The sequence below is a fragment of the Quercus lobata genome, chromosome 1, assembly GCF_001633185.2.
Source record: "Quercus lobata isolate SW786 chromosome 1, ValleyOak3.0 Primary Assembly, whole genome shotgun sequence".
NCBI lineage: Eukaryota > Viridiplantae > Streptophyta > Magnoliopsida > Fagales > Fagaceae > Quercus > Quercus lobata.
The window spans coordinates 52089387-52111538 of record NC_044904.1 but is presented as its reverse complement, the minus strand read 5'-3'; the positions used below and the strand labels follow the sequence as shown (position 1 = coordinate 52111538).

Sequence of the window (22152 nt, the reverse complement as noted above, 5' to 3'; positions counted from 1 at the left end):
CTTTGCCTCTATGTTACTACTAAAAAAATTACTTACATTCTATTTATTTCCACTCCTTCATTTTAAAATATCCAAACAAGGTCACTTAATTCCTTTCCGTTCATTTCTTTTCCATTCCTTTCCTTTATTTAAATACATTTCATTCCTTTATAATTATTCGTTTCTATTCCATTTTATTCCTTTATAAGCTCTCAAACGAAGTCTAAAGGTGGAGTAAAAAACTTTAAGTGGGTAGCATGGGCCTCTTCAAAACATGGTAAGTATAAGTCGGGTTTGGGCCCTAGCCAGTCGATAGCCCAACAGACATTCAAGCCCAACAGACATTTAGTAGTTCTAGTTTAGGGCCAAGTCCCTTAAGCCCAAGCACTTTTGAGCCAAGTGAATGCTCCAAAGACTCTGTAGGGCCATGTTCCTTTGCCCCTAGTGTCAAGAAGGCTGGAGAGAGCCCTTTGGTGCCTCTGATGAGTATTGTTTTGCGGCACAGGTGGTGCGTTGTTTCGTGATGCCTCAGAAGGCTTGGGTTGAGGTTGAGAAGGCTAGAGAGAGTCTCTCGGTGCCTCCGATGAGTAATGTTTCGCCAGTATAGGTGATGTGATGTTCCGTGACGTCTCAAGAGGCCTATGGTGAGGCTGAGAAGGCTGGAGAGAGCCTTTCGGTGTCTTCAATGAGTGCTGTGTTGCCGGCACAAGTGGTGCACTGTCTTGCTAAGCCTTGAAAAGTTCGAAGTGATGCCGAGAAGGATGAAAAGAGTCCTTCAGTGTCTCTGATGAGTATAGATTTGCTGGAACAGGTGACACATTGTCTCGTGAAGCCTTAGAAGTTGGTAGAAAGTGTCATTTGCGATGGAATCTGCGCTTTTGGCTTCAAGTTGATGAATGGAGGGTCGGTTTTGACAGTTCAATGGTAGTCGAACCTCATCCCTTTGGCGCGAATGGTTAGCCTTTCTTTCTCCAATCTTCTTTTGGGGTTGTTGAGAGCTGGTCCTATGGGCTTGGGAGATATGGGTGGGGAGGTGAATGTAGTGTTTCATGTTGATTCTCTTAGCCTACCTAGGGAGTTCTTTTCTGCTGAAGATGCAATTGTTCTCTCAGTAGGTTTTGGTGAGAGCGAAGAATTTTCAGATTGTGCTACTCTAAAGATTATTGCTCTGAATGGGTTGACTACTTCGGTAGAACAAGAGGTGGTCACTAAGGTTTTGAGTCTTGAGGCTAAGTTGAATATTTTTGGATGGATGAAACACATAATTCCCGGTTTTAGTAAATTGGTTGAGCTTTCTATGAGCCGTCATGAGAAGCTATGCATCGCTCTTTTACAAAGACTAGAATCTGAGATGGAGGCAGCCAATGTGTTACATAGGGAAGTCACTGGTGGTTGAAAAGTTGTTAAATCTAAGAACAAGGGAAGAAGAGAGCTGAGAAATTTGGTCTCTTCAGTGAATTATGGTGGGAGATAGAATGTTGAATTGGTGCTTGTGGCAGTAGTCGGGAGATTTTTGTTATTATGAAGCTAAAAATGATTTCATTGAATCTAAGAGGTTTAAATGATCCTCAGAAACGTCTGGTAGTGAAAAATTTGTTATGGGAGTGGAAGTGTGATGTAGTTTGTTTATAGGAGACGAGGATTGCTAGGATGGATAGACAGATGGTTTGTAGTTTATGGAGTTGCCTGTATGTGGATTGGGTTGCTTTGGAGGTGGATCAGACTACTGGTGGGGTATTGATTATGTGGGATAAGAGGGTTTTGGAAAAGATGGGGGCTATGGTTGGTACTTTCTCAGTATCGGTTAAATGGCAAGGGGTGGTGGATGGTTTAATATGGGCATGCTCAGTGGTTTATGGCCCTAATGATAACAATGAGAGGGGACACATGTGGGATGAGTTGGTCGGTATTCAGCAATGCTAGAGGATACCGTGGTGTTGTTTTGGGGATTTTAATATTGTATGGTTTCCAAGTGAATATTTGGGTGGGACACATTTGACTCTGGCTATGGAGCGATTCTCTGAATTTATTGAGGATCTTAATTTGATTGATTTGCCACTGGAAGGAGGTAACTATACTTGGTCTAGTGGTACAAATCAACCATTGATGTCTAGAATTGATAGAGCTTTGATCATGCATGATTGGGAGGAACACTACCCAAATGTTATTCAAAGGATTTTACCTTATCCCATTTCAGATCATAGTCCAATTCTTTTGGAGGTGGGGGAAATGGTGAGGAGGAAGATTCCTTTTAGGTTTGAGAGCATGTGGTTGAAGATAGATGGGTTTGTAGATAGAGTTCAATCTTGGTGGAATTGGCATTCATTTGTAGGTACGCCTAGTTTTGTGCTTGCCAAAAAATTGAAGGCCTTGAAAGAGGACATAATTCAGTGGAATCGTAAAGAGTTTGGTAATGTAGATTGTCATAGGAAACAATTGCTGGAGGAGTTGAAAAATTTAGATGCTAAGGAAGGGGAGCTTGGGAGCTTGGACTCCTTGATGGGAAGATATTTTATAGGGTAAATTTGAGGTCCAAGGTGGAGCATCATCTTTCTTTTGAAGAAATTTCTTGGAGACAAAAATCTAGGATGTTATGTATTAAGGAAGGAGATAATAACACCAAGTTCTTCCACAAGATGGCAAACTCCCATAGGAGGTATAATCATCTGAGGATCTTGGAGGTGGATGGGGTGGTTTTTGAGTAGGAATCTGAGGTAACTTCTCAGTTAGTACAATTTTATAAACATTTGTATCAGGAGCCAGAGGGGTGGAGGCCTTTTGTGGAGGGTTTGGAGTTTGATTGTATTGGGGATATGGAGAGAGTTTGGCTTGAAAGGAAGTTAGAGAGAAAGGAGATTTTTCAGGTTGTAAGAGACTTGGAAGGGGACAAAGCTCTAGATCCGGATGGTTTTACTATGGCTTTTTATCATCATTGTTGGAGAGTAGGGGAGAAAGATGTCTTAGTGGTCTTTGAAGAGTTATTTCAACATTGTATGTTTGAAAAATCTCTTAATGCTACTTTCATTGCATTAATTCCAAAAAAGAATGATGCTTCTAATATTTGAGATTTTCAGCCTATTAACTTGGTGGAGAGTGTATATAAAATCTTGGCTAAGGTTTTGGCAAATTGTTTGAGAGTGGTTTTAGATCAGTTGATCTTTAAGACTCAGATTAGCTTTGTGGATGGGAGACAAATCCTTGATTCGGTTCTTATTGCGAATAAATGTGTTCGAGTGAAGAGTAGGGTTCCGAGGGTTATACGATCATGTGAATTGGAAGGCTCTCCTGAATTTGTTGAAGAGAGTGGGCTTTGGGGAGAATTGGTGTAAGCGGATTTGCACTTGTATATCTACGGTTCAATTCTCTATTTTGATTAATGGGTCTTTAGCTGATTTTTTTAGTAGCTCAGGGGGATTGAGACAAAGGGATCTGCTCTCTCCTATGCTGTTTTTGATTGTGATGGAGGTTTTCAGTAGGATGTTGAGAAGAGTGGAGGGTGCTGGCTTACTCCGTGGTTTTAAAGTTGAGGGTAGGAGGGGTGGTGGGGAATGTGTTTCACATCTATTGTTTGCAGATGATACTATTCTATTTTGTGATGCGGATGTGGAACAAATTCTTCATATTCGATTGTTACTCTGTTTTCAGGCTGTTACAGGTTTGAAGGTCAATATGCTGAAAAGTGAAATGGTTCCAATAGGGGAGGTAGATGATGTGCATGCCTTGGCTGAAATTTTGGACTGCAGGGTTGGAATTTTGCCTATGTCTTATCTGGGCATGCTGTTGGGGGGCCTCTCATAAATCTCCTTCAATATGGAATCCTATTTTGGAAAAAATCGAGTGGAATTTGGCTAGGTGGAAGAAGTTGTATTTGTCTAAGGAGGGTAGATTGATGCTACTCAAGAGTACGTTATCTAGTCTTCCTACATATTTTTTATCGCTCTTCACCATTCCTACTTATGTGGCTAATAGAATTGAAAAGTTGCAAATGGACTTTCTGTGGGGTGATGGCAAGACTCATTTGGTAGGATGGGATAGAGTTTGTGCGCCTATGGCCAATGGTAGTTTAGGTATAAGGAAACTTACTACTTTCAATAAGGCCTTATTGGGGAAATGGTTGTGGCGGTTTAGGAGCGAGGAGAATCGGCTATGGCAAAGGGTGACAACTTCAAAGTTTGGGGAAGAGTGGGGGGATGAACTTTTAAGCTAGGTAGAGGAATTCATGAGTGTGGTTTGTGGAGAGGTATTCATATGTCCATGGGTTGGGAGGAATTTACTAAAAATACTTAGCTTGTTGTTGGGATGGGGAATAGAGTGAGATTTTGGCAGGATGGGTGGTATGGGGATCAACCTTTCCATTTGGCTTTCCTGAGGCTGTATGGTATTGTTATTGACAGGGAGGCATCTATGGAAGCTTCTTTGACAAGGCTGGGGGTGGGGGAGAGAAGAAGTTGGGATGTTCGTTTCATTCGGGAATTTAATGATTGGGAGATGGATGTAGGGCTGAACTTTCTTCGTATTTTGGGAGCCAATATTCCTTCAATGGACGTTGGAGACCGAATGAGATGGAAGTTGAAGCCTAATGGGGATTTTGACTTCCAGTCGTATTATAACAAGTTGTGAGATTCTCCCTCAGTTGTCTTTTCTTGGAAAGGTATATGGAGAGTTAAGGTCCCTTGACATGTTTCTTTTTTCGTTTGGTCTGTAGTGTGGAATAAGATCCTAACGAGTGATAACATGAGATTGAGGGGCTTGGATTTTGTGGATTGGTGCATTATGTATCGTCGCTATGGGGAGATAGTAGACCACTTACTTCTTCATTGTGAGATTGCTCATCGGTTGTGGAGCTTTGTTTTTACAACTTTTGGATTGTTGTGGGTCATACCTTGATCAATTCTAGATTTGCTTTTTGGCTGGTGGAATTGGTTGGGAAAACATTTGTCCTAGATTTGGAATTTAGTTCCGTTGTGCCTACTATGGTGTCTTTGGAAGAAGTGGAATTGGCGGACTTTAGAGGATTTGGATAGTTTCGGTGATCAGATGCTTGCTTCTTTTAGTGGAACTCTGTTTGATTGGTCTCGGGCTTGGGTATCACGACTGGTGATTCTCTCCCTTCTTTTCTTAGCCCTCTTCTCTTTTGTAATTAATCTGTTGCTTGGTTCTCTTTTATGTCTTTTCTCATTTTTCCTTCTTTTTTGTTGTAATTTTTGGGTTTGTTTTGTGCTTTTCATGCATAGAGTAGCCTTTCGTATATATATCATTCTTACTTATCAACCAAAAAAAAAAAAAAAAAGACTCAGACCTCTGTTCTAAGTAATTGGCTAAGGTTAGCGTCAGTCTAGGTTTAGTAACTATGATTAGAGACAATCTAATTCTCATTAGTAATTTAAAATGTAAATAAGCCACTTAGAAGTTGGTCAAAATGTTCTTTGACTGTTGTTTGTAACTTTAGTTTTTTTCTTTTTTGAAACAAACACACACACAAGGGAGAGTGAAAGAGGTTCTAACACAAAGGCACACCACAATTGCACTCAAAAGCCACGGTAACTTTTAAAAGATGTAACTTCAGTTTATAGTTTATAGTTGGTAAAATCTACGAACTATACCATATATTATACGTACTATAACTCTACAAAAGTACTCTGAAAACATACAAAATTTCTATGATTAAATTTATCCACTTGACTTAACTTTTATTCTTTTATTGATATTATTAATGTTTATTTTGTAAAGGTTATATACGACAATGTCCATGAAATTACAAAAATTAATATCAGGTTTTGCTATTTATATAAACATCACATTTTCACATTTTTATTATAATTTTGAATTCTTTTATCTGCCACATTTTTTCTATAATTTGAGTTTTTAGATCTTATTGCCATATATAATATGTATATTTATATTACATTTAAACTAAAAAAAAAAGATTAAATCATTTTAAATGATAATAATATGGGACCATAAATACTTTTTGTTATTTTGATACATATACTTTTTGGCTAAGTAAGCGAATGAATTAATATATGAAAATATCATCGTTTTCAATAACTTATTATATATTTTACTTGAAAACACAGCTAAATATGGGAAAAGAAGCTAAATATATAAATTGTTTTTATTAATCTGTTTTTGTTTTTATTTTTATTTTATAACATCTTATAAAATTATATTAAGATACAAAAGTATGCTATTAAATTGGAATAAAATCAAAGAAATAAGTTGCCCTAGGAGGGGTGGCCCAGTGGTGTGGGATCTCGCGTGCATGCTCATGGTCCCTTGTTCGAGTCGTGGCGGGTACCATGTGAGGAAGGGGGGGGGGGGATTTTCATGGCATGCATTGCGCCCCACACTCTGGCTCTCTTGGGGTGCTAGCGTGAGGTCTGTGGTACCCCGGTCACAGTAGATATGGCTCAGTCCAACATTCCTTAGCGGGGGGTGCTCCTATTAGGTTATGCCCTAGGGGCTAAGTCACATATGGTCGCCCTCGCCCCCTCTTTGATTATCAAAAAAAAAAAAAAATCATAGAAAGAAGTTGGCATCGATGGTCATTTTTTATTTTGTATTTTGCACCTGTACATACGTTTATTTTTATTTTTTTCATTTATGTTTTTTATGCCATATTTTTAAATGTGTGCATTTGGTACTATACATATTCTATCCTGCATATTTCTAACTATGATTTAGTTGAACTAGTTGTGGGCACGAAAGTTTTAATTAATTATTTAGATGTGTATAAAGAAAGTTTTTTTTTTTTTTTTAAAGAAATTTATTATTAATATTATGTTTTTTTATAAATTTAAGTGTATACATAAGAAGTTAAGAACAAAATCTTTAGAATGTAAATATCTTGCAATAGCAATTCTAATCCTTTTTCAATTATTATAAAGAAGGCAATCCTTGTCCCATTTGCAATGGCCCAAGTACAGCTAAAATGAAGAATCCCAAAAGAACATTAAAACCAGTTTGAGAAGAAACTAAAGAAGAGATTGAGGAATTTGTGGAGAAAAAGAAAAAGAAAGAAGAAATAATAAAAGACTGGCTAAATAAAAGTTTTGTTTTTTGCCAAAAGTCTTGTAACTCAACTAGTTGGCACTTCCTTGGTGTTTCCGATGGAGACATTTTAGGGATCAAATCCCCCTTCCCTGTTGTAACTATCAATAATTAAAAAAAAAAAATTATTAACACAAGAAAACCATAAGTCAAAATTGTTGTGAGAAAAAGAATAAAGAGTTTGAAGGATTTGTAGATTAAAATAAATGGAAGTAAAAAAAATAAGAATGTAGAGTAATGAAGATGCTAATAAAAGGGAAAAAAAAAAAAAAGGATAACCAAATGTCAAATGGAAAGATAATAAATTAGAGTTTGAGATATTTGAGGAAAAAAAAGTATGAAATGATAAAAGTTGGAGTAATAAAAGAGCAGCTAAATAAGTGAAAGAAAAGATAAATAATACGAGTAATGCAGGAGCATGTAAATAAGGAAAGAAAAAGATGGTATACAATTTATATTGTAGATAAAAGGGGAAAAGAAACAAAAAGGATAACTAAATGTCAAAAAATTATGCCTATGTTATTATATTTAATTTCCCTCTCTCTCTCTCTTTGGTCACAAGTTAATTTCCTCTTTCTTGAAGGTGGCACGGACAGGGAGGGTGGCATTGGCACGAGAGTCGGGCGTAGATTCCACATACCTCCGTGGCTATCCTCTTCCATTGTAATGCTTGAGTTGCTGAGTTCTATAATATAATATAATATAATATAATGGTGAAGCATCGTAAGCAAGTTTTTCTCCTGTTGCCTTTTAATGGATTACTCTTTTCTTGCTGGCCTTTTATCTTTTAATTATAATTAGAGAGTAAAGGAAAAGATGCGAATTTGGCTTCTCCAGCGTTTAGGTATCTTTGGAGAGCAATCAACAGACAAATATGGTGCTTGTCGTAACTTAATATTTCACGGGTGTTTTACGAAACTAAACATATGTATTGTGATATGAATGAAATGAGTAGATGTTCGTTTACCTCAAAGAACTATCTTTTTATTTATTTCTTAATGTATGTCTTTTTATCATTGAAGGCTTCAACCTTTCCCCTGGTAGCCATATCATCATATTGTACAAATTTAGGCTTAAGGCAACTGACCTGAATTAATTTCTTTTTTGGTGTTTGATCCATTCTGGCATTGATTTGTTTGTAGATTCCTTTCAGAAAACACTAGTGTTTTCTAAGACATTTGCATTTTCTCTTGCTTTGAGCTCCACCCACTTATGGGATTCACACATTGTGAGAGATGTTGCATGTAGCTGATTAGATACAGAAGATACTGAGGCAGTAGTCGTGGTGTGAGAGGTCAATGGTCAATAATTGATTCTCCCTCAAACAAACAGTTGTATCAAGATCAACGGCACACACTGTGGTTCCTCTTATGGAAGTTAAGAAGGCATGTGCACAGCCCGAAGTAATGCTCAAATCCCTTTGTCTTTCAACTAGTGGGAGTGCTGCTTTGTCCATTTATTTGGCGTATTTATTTGGCCTATTACTAACAATTTGTTATTTTAAAATTTGTTGTGAATTTGTGGTGAAAATATTGTGTTTCTAGCATTATTCATTCAGTTCTTGTCATCCAACTTACTACATGTCCCTCTCAAAAGTGGGCTTTGTTCTTCACAAATTCCTTGGGGAAATGAATATTACAAAGCAAAAATAATACATATAAAATACAACATTGTGGTGGGTTCCAAATAATATTATCAACAATATTAGCAATCCAAAATAACAATCACACACAAAAACACAAATATTTACGTGGAAACCCCTTTTTCTTTGAAGGAAAAAACTACGGGAAAAATTTTGAATAATTTTTCTATTATCAAATCAATTACAATAATTCTTATGTATGTCTCACGACCAAAGAAAAATATCTTATTTTTCTTTGCTCTCACACACTAATTATTTCTCTCAAAGGCGGCAACGCTTTACTTTTTCCTTTTTATTTTTTTCTCCACACACAACTATCTCTTGGCTGTCTTCTTTTCTCAAAGCGGCTCACTCTTGGTTGCTCTCTCTTTTTTCTTGTGTGGCTTCCTCTTTCTTTGCTCTTGGTCTTTTCGAAGGAAGCAGCCCCTTACTCTCTCCTTCCTCGTGTTCCTTCCAAATGAAAATCCCTTTTATTCTCTATTGGTTTCACACTCTATTTTTCCTCTCCCCAAAGGGAGGACCCTTGGGCCAAAGCCAAAGTCATCAAATTCTTTGTATCTTTGTTTATTTATAAGACTCTTTTTCTGTTCCCTCTTGAATTAAGAATATATTACTTTTTTAATAAAGAATAGACTTTTCTTCTACCACAAGGAATAGTCCTTCCTTCATACCAAGGAATAGACTTTCTTTCCTCACTAAGGAATAGTCTTTCCTTCCACACTAAGGAAACCTAAATTAATGTTTCTTTTTTTAACTAGGAAACCTAATTGACTTTTCTAATCACAATTGGAATTTGAGGCAATTTCCCAACATATTGGCCATACATTAATATGGAAGTTGATTTTACAGATACTCTTTTTGCTAAAACAAGTAGTGCCATTTGGACGGTGACGACTTGATTGCCGTAATGGACATTGACAATAACAAATAAAATACATAGCTAGATACAAACTCTAAATGAAATCACAGATATTTATTTTAAATGTTTCAATCATGATTCATACAAGGGTATTTCAATTAGAGCACTGTTGAATGTCTCATTCATGATTCATCGTGAAGCCTAGAGCACATTTCACCTTTGTCATGGAATGTCACATTAACACATTTCACCTTTGTCATGTAATGTCACATTAGGCAACACTCATTCGGAGGCTACTCGAATGACTTGCTTACCAACATTTTTTCCAGAAAAGAGTCCAGCAAGGGCAGCTGGAGCACTTTCCAAACCTTCGTTCATGTCTTCAATGTAAAAAATTTTACCTTGCTTGTAATAACTGATAACATGTTCCATGAAGCGTGGGTATAGGTGCAAGTAATTGTGTTGCAGGAATCCCTGCATTTTGATGGACTTTATAATGAGACTGTACAAGTTGTGAATCCCTTGTGGCTTAGAGAGGCTCTGCTGGGACACTGCCCCACAAACTGCAATTCGGCCATTAATCCTCATGTTTAGAAGTGCTGCATCAAGCATCTCTCCACCCACATTATCAAAGTAGATGTCAATGCCTTGTGGAAAGTACCTATTAGATAAGTCAGCCAGAGAAAATAGAAAGAAAATTGTAACCATATTATTTCAATGAGAAAAAGAAAAAAAAAGATGACATATAGAATGAAAAAAAACTAATAATTAACCTTTTCAATGTTGCATCAAGGTCTAGTTCTTCCTTGTAGTTAAAAGCTTCATCGAATCCAAGCTTATTCTTGAGAAGGTCAACCTAAAATGGCTCATTTAAGTTATTTTGTTTGTTGGAGTTGATTAATCATATAGTGAAGAGTCTATCTTATCTTCAGAAAAGCCTAATAAAACATATTTGTTTAAAATGTTTTTACTAAAAGAAAGGAAAAGAAAAGAAACCTACTTTTTGGCTTGTGCCAGCACTTCCAACTACATGGCAACCATGCAACTTCGCAAGTTGGCCAACAAGCTGACCAACGGCTCCAGAAGCTGCAGAGACAAAGACATATTCCCCTTTCTTAGGGGAGCAGACCTCAAAGAATCCTACATAAGCAGTAAAACCTGGCATGCCTGTATCCAATAAGAAATCTTCTTAGTACTACTTTAGATGACTGAAACACGATCTTACTAAGAAATAATTTATCTTATCTCCATATTTTGAAGAATAGAAAATCTTATTACACAATCGCTATTGTACGCTTTGTACACACTCCCTTTGAAATTGGGTTTTTAAAACATGATTTCAGTTAAAATTTAAATTATGATTTCACAATTTTCATTGAAATCATGTTTTAAAAACATGATTTTCAATCCATGTGGCAGTGTGTGTACAATGAGTGTGTAATAAGGAGTGTGTGATAATCGTTACTCTGAAGAATTTTAAATTTTTATTTCCAAAAAGGAATTATAAGGGCAAGATTTGGTGCCCAGACCCAAATGTATGGAGTCTTGGTCTAATAAGCCTAATACAATGAATTTTGTAGAGTATGAGTCAAAGAACTAGATCTTAATGAGTTGGGCAACGACTAATATGGAGTTAAGAGACAATCAAGTACAAATAAAAGACATCAGTGTCAATGGATGTTTAGTCCGAGGAGGCCAAAGTCTAACGTATACTGATCACAATTGAATATTAAGATTGTTTAGTATGCTCCAATGTTCTCTCTCCCTCCTTTCTCCTCTTCCACTCATGGGGGCTCTTCCACATTATATAACTCCTTTTTGATCATCTAGACCTTATACTTGTTGATCATCTGGATCCCCACTTGAGTACCCATCCCATCAGACACCCTTTTCAGCCTTTTGTGAGTTGTGGCAGCCAAGACACCACTATTTAGGGGTCCTCTCCACATTAATGTGGTCAGAAAAGTAGCTGCAGTACATTTAATGTGGTGGTGTGGTGGTAGCAGCTTTTCCTTAGATATTTTGAGTTTCCTTCCCTTTCACATGTTCATGAGGTGCATTTCGATTGCTAGAGTACACACTTGGTTTGCATTTGTTGTGTCCGAGGAGGAGTTCCTCCTCGGACCCCCTTCCCTCCATCTCCCACTGATGAGACTTTTAATGTGGATCATTTAAGTTATCTTCTTCTCCTCGGACTTGTTAGTGTTCTCGGACAAGGCCCAAGACACAATACATTATTTTGGACCCTAGCCCCTACAGGAATATCTAACTTTTTTATTTACAAAGTACAGAGTTTATACACAACAATTTTGAGAATCCCTTATCAACTAATTGTCGTGGCTTTTCACAGCATCAACAAGTAAGCAAGTAACTTCTTTTTTGAGCAGAGGTTTTTTGGTCCATGTTAGAGTTATAGTTAAATGATTAAATTTTTCCTTTCCCATAAGCTTAAGATTTTAAGATCATTAGTAATATATCATGGTATTAGAGAAAATTTTTGAGTTTGAACTTGTCTACTCTCTATTCCTCCATTTCAATAAAATATTTTAGTGTTATGCTCCACTAATTTGGAGGGAATCTGGTCTAGCATGTGAGGATCAGTGTTAGAATTATGATTACTGTAACTCCTAATTAAGCCAAAGGGTTGACATGAAGCCTCACCGCAACACCTTTCTTTGGGCAGAACAAAATTTGGAGAGAACCATCAAATATTAACTATGTAAGAAAAACATACCGAAAAAAACACTTGCTAAGAAATTTGAATCAAATAGAAAATCAATGTAGTATCTTCTATTGCAAAATAGAAAATGTGAATTTGAAGCTGCCCTGGTTGTTAGAAGTGGTCCAATGATGCCAACCCTCCCTGGAAATTGATTTTATCCATTTTATAAAAGCAAACATCATCACAATCATATGATAAAGGTTATGTTCAGCATATGAATTATTATTATTATTATTACTACTTTAAAACAGCTAGATCAGTCTGACTGTTGAAGTGTCCATGATAAGAGCTGTCCTGTTGATATAAAGAATGAGGATTCTTGGCCAAATTATCTAGGTCCTTTAGGACTCACGTTAATAGGCAGAGCCATAGTTAATTTGAACAATTTTGTTTAGGGCCTAAGACATAACCATGTTGAAAGTTTCTCTACTTGTTTAACTACTCAATCAACATAAGTAAAGGTGCCATAATGGGTCATTGTGTCAATCAAGGAAAAGAATTCACAAATTGAGCAAGAACCATAGACACGGCACACAGAACTAGTGCTTCACTAACATATTTAGAAAAGACAGATTGTGTAACGCAGGACAACTAGAACAAAACTGAAACAACAATAAAATAAAGGGATATGACCTAGGAGTCAGCACCAAGCGGGAAAACCACTAAGAGTTGGCACCTAGGGTACACCTGGAGTCAGCACCAGACCAAAGAGAGACCAAACGACCATTTTTCATTAATCAAAATATCAACTATCTCTCAAGGAGTACAACAGGTTGCTTATAAAGTATTGCTAAACCCTAATTCTAATTGGCTAGGAAACCCTAATTGCGTTGTTACAAAAATAACCTTGCTTCTAAATTAAAATACTAATAGCTCAATAAACTAATAGGACCTAAAGCATAAAAATACAATTGGCTTGCAAACATAAATAATACTAAATAATAATCTTCTTGCGTCTCCCGCATCATTCTCCTTTGGTTGGAAAAAACTCGACTTTGAGTTCTAAAGCGTTGAAGGATTAGGATGCTGTCAAGTAACACTTATTTCAAGTCTGGAATCACCTTAGGGAGCATAGAGAAAAGAAAAATCTTGAATTCCACCATGTCAAACTCTTCTGAAATAACAAAATCAATGTGTGGAATCAACATAATCTTATCTTGAACCATTGGAAGTATTATGTTATCCACTTTCTCCACTTTAGCAAAGTGTTTGTCTTCATGCACCATGGAAGGCTGATCAAAAGTAGATTCATTAGCTCCAATATCACATCATGTGCACCCTCTAACATAATACTCTCTTTAGAAACCATCTCTTCACCTTGCTGCTCTTCAATAGATTCATTTCCTTGCACGCATGTTAAAGCAACACTTGTCAAGGCATGTACGTCTGTATCAACATTAGGCTTTGGTGTTGCTTGAGGATTCTCCACGACCAAGATATCATTATCAATGTTGTCTTCTATAAGGGCAGCAATAAGTTCATTGTGATCAATTATCCTTGGTTTCCCAATTGAGTCGGTTTGAGTCTTCATTTGCTTCATCTGAGCAATCATGTCTTGAACATCTTTCATGAGCTTTACAGATAATTCCTTGGTAGATAATTCCTTGATAGATTGTTCAAAAGTGTGCTAAGGACATGAAATGGGATGAGGATTCATCCTATGTGCTACAACTTGAAAAGTACCACATTGAGATTGTGGTAGATACTTAGCTCGAAAGTATAGTGATAAATACTCATTACAAACCTTTTCTTTCATATCTTCCCTTACACTAATGGTAGGTTCATACTTTAGATATCGGAAATACTCAAGATTCTCCCAAAACATTTGTGCTCCATCTTTTAACTTCAACTTTGCATACCTAACCTTTTTGTTTTCTACAAAATTTACTTGCTCAAAGAATTGCTCCATCCCATTCATCCAGTTGACAAAATCCCGTGGATTAGTTTTACAACCATCAAAATAAGGTGCTTCTGATATTACCATGATTCTCTAAAATAGTTGGAAGTTAGAATAAGAACCTAGGTTGCTGTGATGTTCTTTGGACAGATCGTTGGAATAGGCTTCTAAGACTATTCTCTCAAATAGTTGCTGGGACTGGGCTGGTTGACAAGTTTGGATTTCGTGGGCTGGGTCTTGTATTTTTTTATTTATTTTTTATTTTTTAAAGAAAACCGGTGTTGTAAAATGTGGGCTTTAGGCTTGTTAACAAATGGGCCAGATTAGGTAATGGTCTGGGTTATAAAAGTGGGTCGGGTTAGCTTGATGGTTTAAAAAATAAAGAGATTGGGTTTAGACAAGGCTAGTGGGTTACCTCATGACATCTAAACGATGGAGATTGATTAGATTGCAGCTTCGTACACTAGGCAAAACTGAAATCATGGCGGCGCGGAAAAAAGGTGATGGTGAGGACAACCAATTGAAGCGACGGCTCATGGAGGTGGTGGTGGTGGCATGCGTAGCAACTGCTGTGAAAGGATTCGACCTGATTTGAACATGGTGGTTTGTTGGTGGTAGTGTGGCACGATTGCAGCAATGGGCTCTTATTTCTCCTCTCTGTCTTTGTGGTTGCAAGGGATTTGGAGACTTGATTATGGGATTTTGGATTAGAGTCTTTGATTGGCATGAATATCTAGTCTTCTGATGGGTAGCACAACTATAGGACAGCTTTTTGGTACCAAGCAGGAAAATGACAAAGATAACTTTCTAGTGGTGAAAAACACGGTAGTGATGGGAATTTTTTTTTTTTTTTTTTGGTGTGTGTGATTTTTTTGATTCTTTCTAGTGGTGGTACTTCAGCAGATCGGTGTTTGCTCTGATACCAAAAATGACGCAAGACAATCAGAACAAAACTGAAACAACAATAAAATAAAGGGATATGACCTAGGAGTCAGCACCTAAGCCTTGCTTGGAATCAACACCAAGCAGGGAAATCACTAGAAGTCGGCACCTAGGGTAGACCTGAAGTTAACACCAGACCAAAGAGAGACCAAACGGCCATTTTTTTTCATTCATCAAAATATCAACTATCTCTCAAGAAGTACAATAGATTGCTTATAAAGGATTGCTAAACCTTAATTATAATTGGCTAGGAAGCCCTAATTGCCTTATTACAAAAATAACCTTGCTTCTAAATTAAAATACTAGCCCAATAAACTAATAGGACCTAAAGCATAAAATATAATTGGCTTGCAAACATAAATAATACCAAATAATAATCTTTTTGCGTCTCCTACATCGTGTGTCGTGTTTTATCAAATGAACAATCAATTTAACGTGCCCCTATTTAGAATTAAAAAAAAAAAAAAACTATACCTTTTGCAATTATGCATTTGTCATAATATGAGCCAACCAGTTCCCTAGAATGAGTCACTCAAATGACTTGACAAAATGGTTAATGTTGAAAACTATTTACAATAATAAAAAAGAACACTAAATATATTACTTCAGACAGATAAGACCATACTCCCTTTTAACGAGCAGATAAAGTGTTTTGGTGTACTATCATCATCAGTGATCAGACTACAAAAATCTAATTACAATCATAAAGAGTTTACAGGGAGATAATATTGAACTTGGACAGTCGAGAAGCAGATAGGTCCTTGAAACCCTGACCATCAATACTAAATTGAAATGTTCCATGGTTTGATTTCAAAAGATTTTCATAAAGGAAAAGGCAAAGAATGAAGTTATATGATGGGCAATGGCAGATGTCATCTATTAATTTATTTTAATTTTTCAATCCTTTGCCAATCCAGCATTAACCACCCTATATAAGCTTTATCCTAAAGCGGCATTTAGGATCATAACATATAGCAAGAAAAACCATTATGATTATCATCTGTTGCATGAAACTTCTAGGCATAGTAAGCGAGAAAGCGTAACTGAGACTAAGAAATCATTGTCAAAACAATTGGAAAATATTTAAATGTTTCTTGTGTGCTTAGGTGAAAGAGAAGCAATATCAAATTTAGCAAGTTATTATACCGAGAAGGCCAACATGGTATGAAAGAGGAATATTATCTTGCTGAATTTTCCTAAACTGCTGTGGTCTGCAAATTAAGCTGTATTCTTCCCACCCAGTAAGTCCAGAAAATAAATCACCAGGCTTGAAATCTGAATTCTCGGAATCTATAACTTTGTATACGCCAAATCCTTCCAAGGCCTTCATCAAAACATAGCATTGTTGAGAAATTGTAGAAAATGACTTTTATAAAGAAATTATTTTCATGTTAAGTCAACTACTAGAAACAAGAGAGACTATATGGAAGCTCAAGCTCCTATATTCTTTCATGCTATTATAAGGACAAGTACGAGAAAAAATGATCAACAGTTTTTATTTATTTTATTTTTTTAAACTTATTTATTTTGATATAAGGAAGTAGTGTTTTAGCATTTAACTGGATTACTAGTGTGTAGTCCCGTGCATATGCACGGGTATAATTAAAAACAATCACAATTATATAATTAAAATTATATATATATATATATATATATATTTAGAAGAGTTTTAAATTATACATGGTATTAGTTTACACTTTTTTTAAACTATACATTTTTAAAATATGTAATGGTTTCTCATTATATATATATATATATATGATTTAGAATTTAATTGGTTTTAAACTCTTTGGTTTTTGCACCCAATAATTCACTTGCCACAAAAATTAAAAGCTTATATATATAAACACATGACAGAAAATTAGAATCCAATTGAAATCTAATTTAGACTCTAATTAGATCTAGACTCTTCGATTTTTATTTTTTACACAATAATTCACATGGTACAAAATTAAAAATTAAATGGGATACATAATGTAAAATTGAAAATCCAATTAAAATCTAATTTGATTTTCTCTAAGTTTTGGCTATTAATATATGGACAAAATTTAGCTATAAAACTGGTTAGACTATAACTTTACTCAATATCTTTATCTTTATCTTTTTATTTGAGGTTCATTTTAACAAATTCACCATTAGATTACATCTTCTTCTTATATCCTCCATGCTTGCAAAATTTCTAGAAAATTAAAGATTAATAGCTATGTCATCAATAATTTTTTTTATTGTAAATTTTTATAGTTTAAAATTATGCATAATATATAACTTATAGATCATATAGTAAATAATATCCGATTGACATAAAATTTGAAATATGTATTAAGAGTGTAAAAAACATGCAATTCAATGGTAAGATTTTCAAAATATGCAGTAATGTTTATTTTATTAAGTAATATTGTAATCTTAGGTTACAATTAGTTTTGTAACTAAACTTTGACCATTCAGTCTTTACTCGTGAGACATCGTAATATCATAAATAGATTCTATTTGAACATAATCGTAAAAAACAAACATTATTTGTAAAATACAGTTACAGGTGAGTCCAATTTCTTGGGGATGTGACTTTAACAATAATCTCATATGTGTTTGAGTTCCTAACAAAGGTCACTGGCAATACGAGCTTCTCCTGTGCAAAATCTTCTAGAGTTTTGGGTGTTATCATAACAAATTAAATTTAATTGAACAATGAAACTTCCAAATGAGATATGCATGTGGGCAAAATTGAATTTCTCAAACAATGGCTAGAACAACATCAATATCACAACAAGAAATAACACAGAATTCCAAAGCAAATGAATAAAGGGGGTAATGTAATTAAGTGCAGTAAGAGTAGTGGAAGAGATGATGATGACGACCTGACCAGGAACAAAGGGGGGAATGTAAGAGCCCTGGAAATCACGCATACGGCCCCTCATGAAAGGGTCACAAGATAGGTACAGATTCTTGACCAGAATAGCTCCTGACCCTTTAGGAGCCCTGAGCTTAATCTTGCTAACCTTGATTTCCATATCTGTCTCTTTTGGTGGTCTCTCTATGTATCCTTTGAATATAACTTGCTTGTTGTCCACTTCCTCCATAGCAAATTAACAATGACTCAATATCTCCTCACACACCCCAGACCTAGATGATGAAAGAGTAATATGGAATTGATGGAGAAACTGGGTTTTGCTTTATGCTTAGTTTGTTGCAGTAGGCACTGTTGGAAAAGCTTCAAATTTAATTTAAACTAATGGCAGTTAGTCTCTTACTCTCTTACCCACACACAAGTTGAACACTATTAAGTAGAGTGATAGCCCGGTAGTAGGTGACAATTAAACTAACCTACCATTCACGTTTGACTTTGAACACTGGATTTTTTTTGCCATTTAGCATCATTTTAGCAACAATTTCGTTAGTTAGCATGTTTTTGAAACATTTTAGCAAACTAACATCTCGAGTTTGTTAGACTCAATTTCAACGTATGAAATCAAGTCTCATGCACTTGAATTTCATGCTCTAAAAGGTTGATGTGGAAATTTTTATACACGTAGAACTTGAGTCTCATGCACTCGATTTAGTCTTACTGATCTAAGAAACGAAGAAGAAGAACAAAGCAGAAAGAAGGAGAAGAAGAAGAAAGAAGGAAAAGAAGAAGAGGAAGAAGAAGAAGAGACCCACGGCAAAACCAAACCCACCCATGGCAAAACCAAATCCATCCCTTTGTTTCCGTCTCTACTTGCAAAACCAAACCCACCTGCAAAAAAATCTTTCTTCTTCTTCTCCGTGTTCTTAAGATCAGATGTGTAATATTTGATATTTCTTCTCCAAAGCATAAATCGAGTGTATTAGACTTAAGATCCACATGTACAAAAGATCCACATCAACCTCTGCTAGAGCATAGATTGAGTGTTTTAGACTCGGTTTCTTTAATTGCAATTGAGTCTAACAAACTTGAGATGTTAGTTTTTTAAAATGTTTCAAAAACAAGCTATATAACGAAATTGTTGCTAAAATGATGCTAAATGGCAAAAAAAATCCTTGAACATTAGGTATGTTGGCATTTGTTTCCTTTAAAATTTCTTTAGCGGACCTATATAAAGTCCCTCAGTCTATTACTAACTCTATTACAAATTCCTACAACTTTTGTGCATTAAAGCTTTGGTTTGTGAGTGCACACAACCAAAGCATGTTTTTGAATCGTGGGGTGATCATCAGCGTCAATTTTGCACCGATGATAAATTTTAACCAGTGGGATTAAATCACTTCTTAGAACAATGAATTAAGCTTCAAATCTTGCTTTTCAACAATCACTAAGTTTTTCTTTCTTTGCAAGTTTACTCTTGGTTGCTTGATTTAATTCATCTTATTTATTTTTTCTAAGAGGTACTTCTACAGTAGTAGGAATCACTTACGCTAAGTATGAGTAGGGAAATGGTTTTTGAGCCCAAGTAACATTGGACCATGGATGAAAATAGGTCAAATGTTGACCGGTCCATTCCGATAACAAGTCTCTTTGAAAGGGTCAAACATTAAACCACAGACCAAACTAGGACACTATTCTCATTGGAGATGCACCAAGGATGATGTACTCCCCAAGCCTCTGAGGAAGGATTCTAGGATCTGCGGAATCACCCAAGGAAGCTTGCTGAAGCTTCCTGGTAAAGCAACAGTCACCTCCATATTAATGGGGCTCACCTGCTTGGCACAGTCATATTTATTGATGAATGACTAGCCTGAACAGTGCAAGTAGTCCCCAAAAGTCTTCAATCATCATGAAAGTAAGGAAGGAAGAGCCTAATGCGAGGAAGCCTTCCAACTGTACAAGGACAACATATCCCTGAGAATAAAGTATGGTAAATATAAGGGAAGATGAGAGCAAAAGGAGGGGATTTATAAAAATTAGAGAAACACTTAGACTAAGAATAGTGGAGAGGAAAACAGAACCTGAGAGCACCTTCAAGACTTGTTCTTGAAAGGAAAATTGTATACATATTTTTTTGTTCTTGAATTATATCACCTTTTTACGTGGTTTTACGTATACACTTGTTCTTGTTCAAATATCCCATTGTGGATTATCATTAGTCTCATAATATAAATTAGTTGTCTTTAACTGGGTTGGTTGTTTTTTACCCTGCACAATTGGCATTGGTTGTTGAAAAATCCACTAAGCAGTAGGTTTGAAGGGAGCTAAGTTTAGAAATTTCAAATGGAAACAAGCCTAGGTATTCCAGGTCCCGTGGATCTGTAGGATCAATTGCTGGACTTCATTTTGTCCAGCAGGGACGTAGGAGGGAGGAGCGTTCTGACTCCAGGCGGGAATCTAGTTCCACTCGGACACCATCCCCTCCACTTAAGAGGGAAAGGTTGCCTTCCAACCATTTTAGCAGGTCTTAAGCTAGCAGTCAGGATAGGGAGATCGAAAATCTTTGGGAGTAAGTATGATCCTTACAGCAGGAAGTTTGGAGGAAAGGGAAAAAGAAAGAAAGGGCTAGAGAGGACTCTTGTTCTAGTTTGGATGGAGACAGCCATCATGGCATGAGGATTGGTAGTTGGCATGTGCATTGGAATTTGGAAAGGTCAAGATCTCCAAGGGGAGAGGGTTGAGAGCTAGTTCACCGTAGAGAAGAATCTACACCATAGAATTTAGGAATGGATGCCATGAGCCAAGCTCTACATAAAATCTCTAGATCCCCTTTTTTTGAGGAAATAGAGAATTTGGATCCACCTCGGAGGTTTGTTCATCCAGCCTTTGTTATTTATAATGGGAAGTCTAACCTTGTTGAACAGATGAGTCATTTTAATCATAGTATGGCCTTATACACTCGGAATGAGGCTCTTATGTGCAAAGTATTTCCCTCTAGTTTGGGACCCACTGCCATGAGATGGTTCAATAGTATTTATAAGGGGACAATCCATAGCTATGAGGAGCTGACAAAGGCTTTCAGTTCGGGGTTTGTAACTTGTAATGGATCCCCCAACCTATCAACACCCTTTTGACCTTTTCAATGAAGGAAGGGGAGACTCTATGATCCTATATAGACAGTATTGGGAGCTGTATAATGAGATTGGGGGAAGTCATGGTGGTGTGGCAGCCAATACTTTCAAGATAGGGTTGCCTGTAGATTCTGAGCTAAGGAAGTCTCTCACTAAGAACCCAATCGAGGACATGGATAACCTGATGGAGTGAATAGGGAGTACAAAAGGTTGGAGGATGATTAGCTCGAGGCTTAGACTAAAGGAAAATTAATGATGCCAGAGAGGAAGGAGAGAAGAATGGAACTACTACCCCCACAACCGATGAGGGATTTCTTTCCAATGAACCCCAGACCAAGTTCAGAAGTGGTGAATTCAATCTTCAAGGAGCCAATCCATCGAATATTGGAGAAACTAAAGCATGATCCTTACTTCAAGTGGCCGAGTAAAATGAACAGTGATGCATCGTGGAGAAATCAGAGCCTGTAGATATTGTATTTTGTCTACCCTCGATTTGCGTATTGGACCTCTAAAATTTCAAAAATATTAATTTTCCACCATGGGGCCATGGAAACACCTAGATTGACGTGGTACAACCTGTTCGGACATTGGAGCACCTAAAGTGCCATTTTAGATCAAAATGACCAAAATGCCCCTAGCAAACCCTGGGTTGACCAAAATTCAAAGTTGGTAAAAAATCATCCCAAAACTACATTTTTCATGCTTTTACATCAAACTTAAGCTATTCAGATATTTTCGTCAACTTTGACCAACTTTAACCAAGTTTGACGTAAGGTTGACTCCCGAGGGCACCAGAAACCCTAATTTTGATTTGATTATTATAATGGATTGAAACAAATACCATTGAAGAGATTATTAAATTCCCTTTCCAAAACTATTCATGGGTCGAAATTGAAGTTAAAATGGTTGAGATATCTTGAAAACCGTGTTGGGCACATTAGATCTCTTCTCGAGGCCATAAATTTTGATTCGATAGTTGGAATTTTATTTTCTTTAGTTTTCTGGAAACTAGACATCCATACCTTTATAGGGACACCAAGATTAGCTTAATTGGAGTCCGAGAAGGCCTTTAAATGTGTGTTCGAAGT

The 22152-nt window shown here is 36.3% G+C and overlaps 2 protein-coding genes across 2 annotated transcripts in view; one reads left to right on the top strand and one right to left on the bottom strand.

Moving 5' to 3' along the window:
- The window catches only part of LOC115992055 (acetolactate synthase small subunit 1, chloroplastic), a 38728-nt gene extending 30142 nt beyond the window's left edge, over positions 1-8586 (top strand). Inside the window, exon 12 of the mRNA XM_031116101.1 lies at positions 7613-8586. Within this exon, the coding sequence (XP_030971961.1) occupies positions 7613-7696 (84 nt within the window). The 3' untranslated portion in view covers positions 7697-8586. The remainder of the gene's footprint in view (positions 1-7612) is intronic.
- Positions 8587-9616: 1030 nt separating this feature from the next.
- LOC115992047 (2-alkenal reductase (NADP(+)-dependent)) lies at positions 9617-18370 on the bottom strand. The gene is made up of 5 exons (XM_031116090.1): positions 17947-18370; positions 16238-16415; positions 10531-10697; positions 10304-10386; positions 9617-10191 (listed from the first exon to the last, which is right to left on the bottom strand). The coding sequence occupies exons 1-5, from the start codon at positions 18166-18168 to the stop codon at positions 9813-9815; spliced, it is 1029 nt and encodes a 342-aa protein (XP_030971950.1). The 5' UTR covers positions 18169-18370; the 3' UTR covers positions 9617-9812.
- Between the last annotated feature and the right edge of the window lie 3782 nt (positions 18371-22152).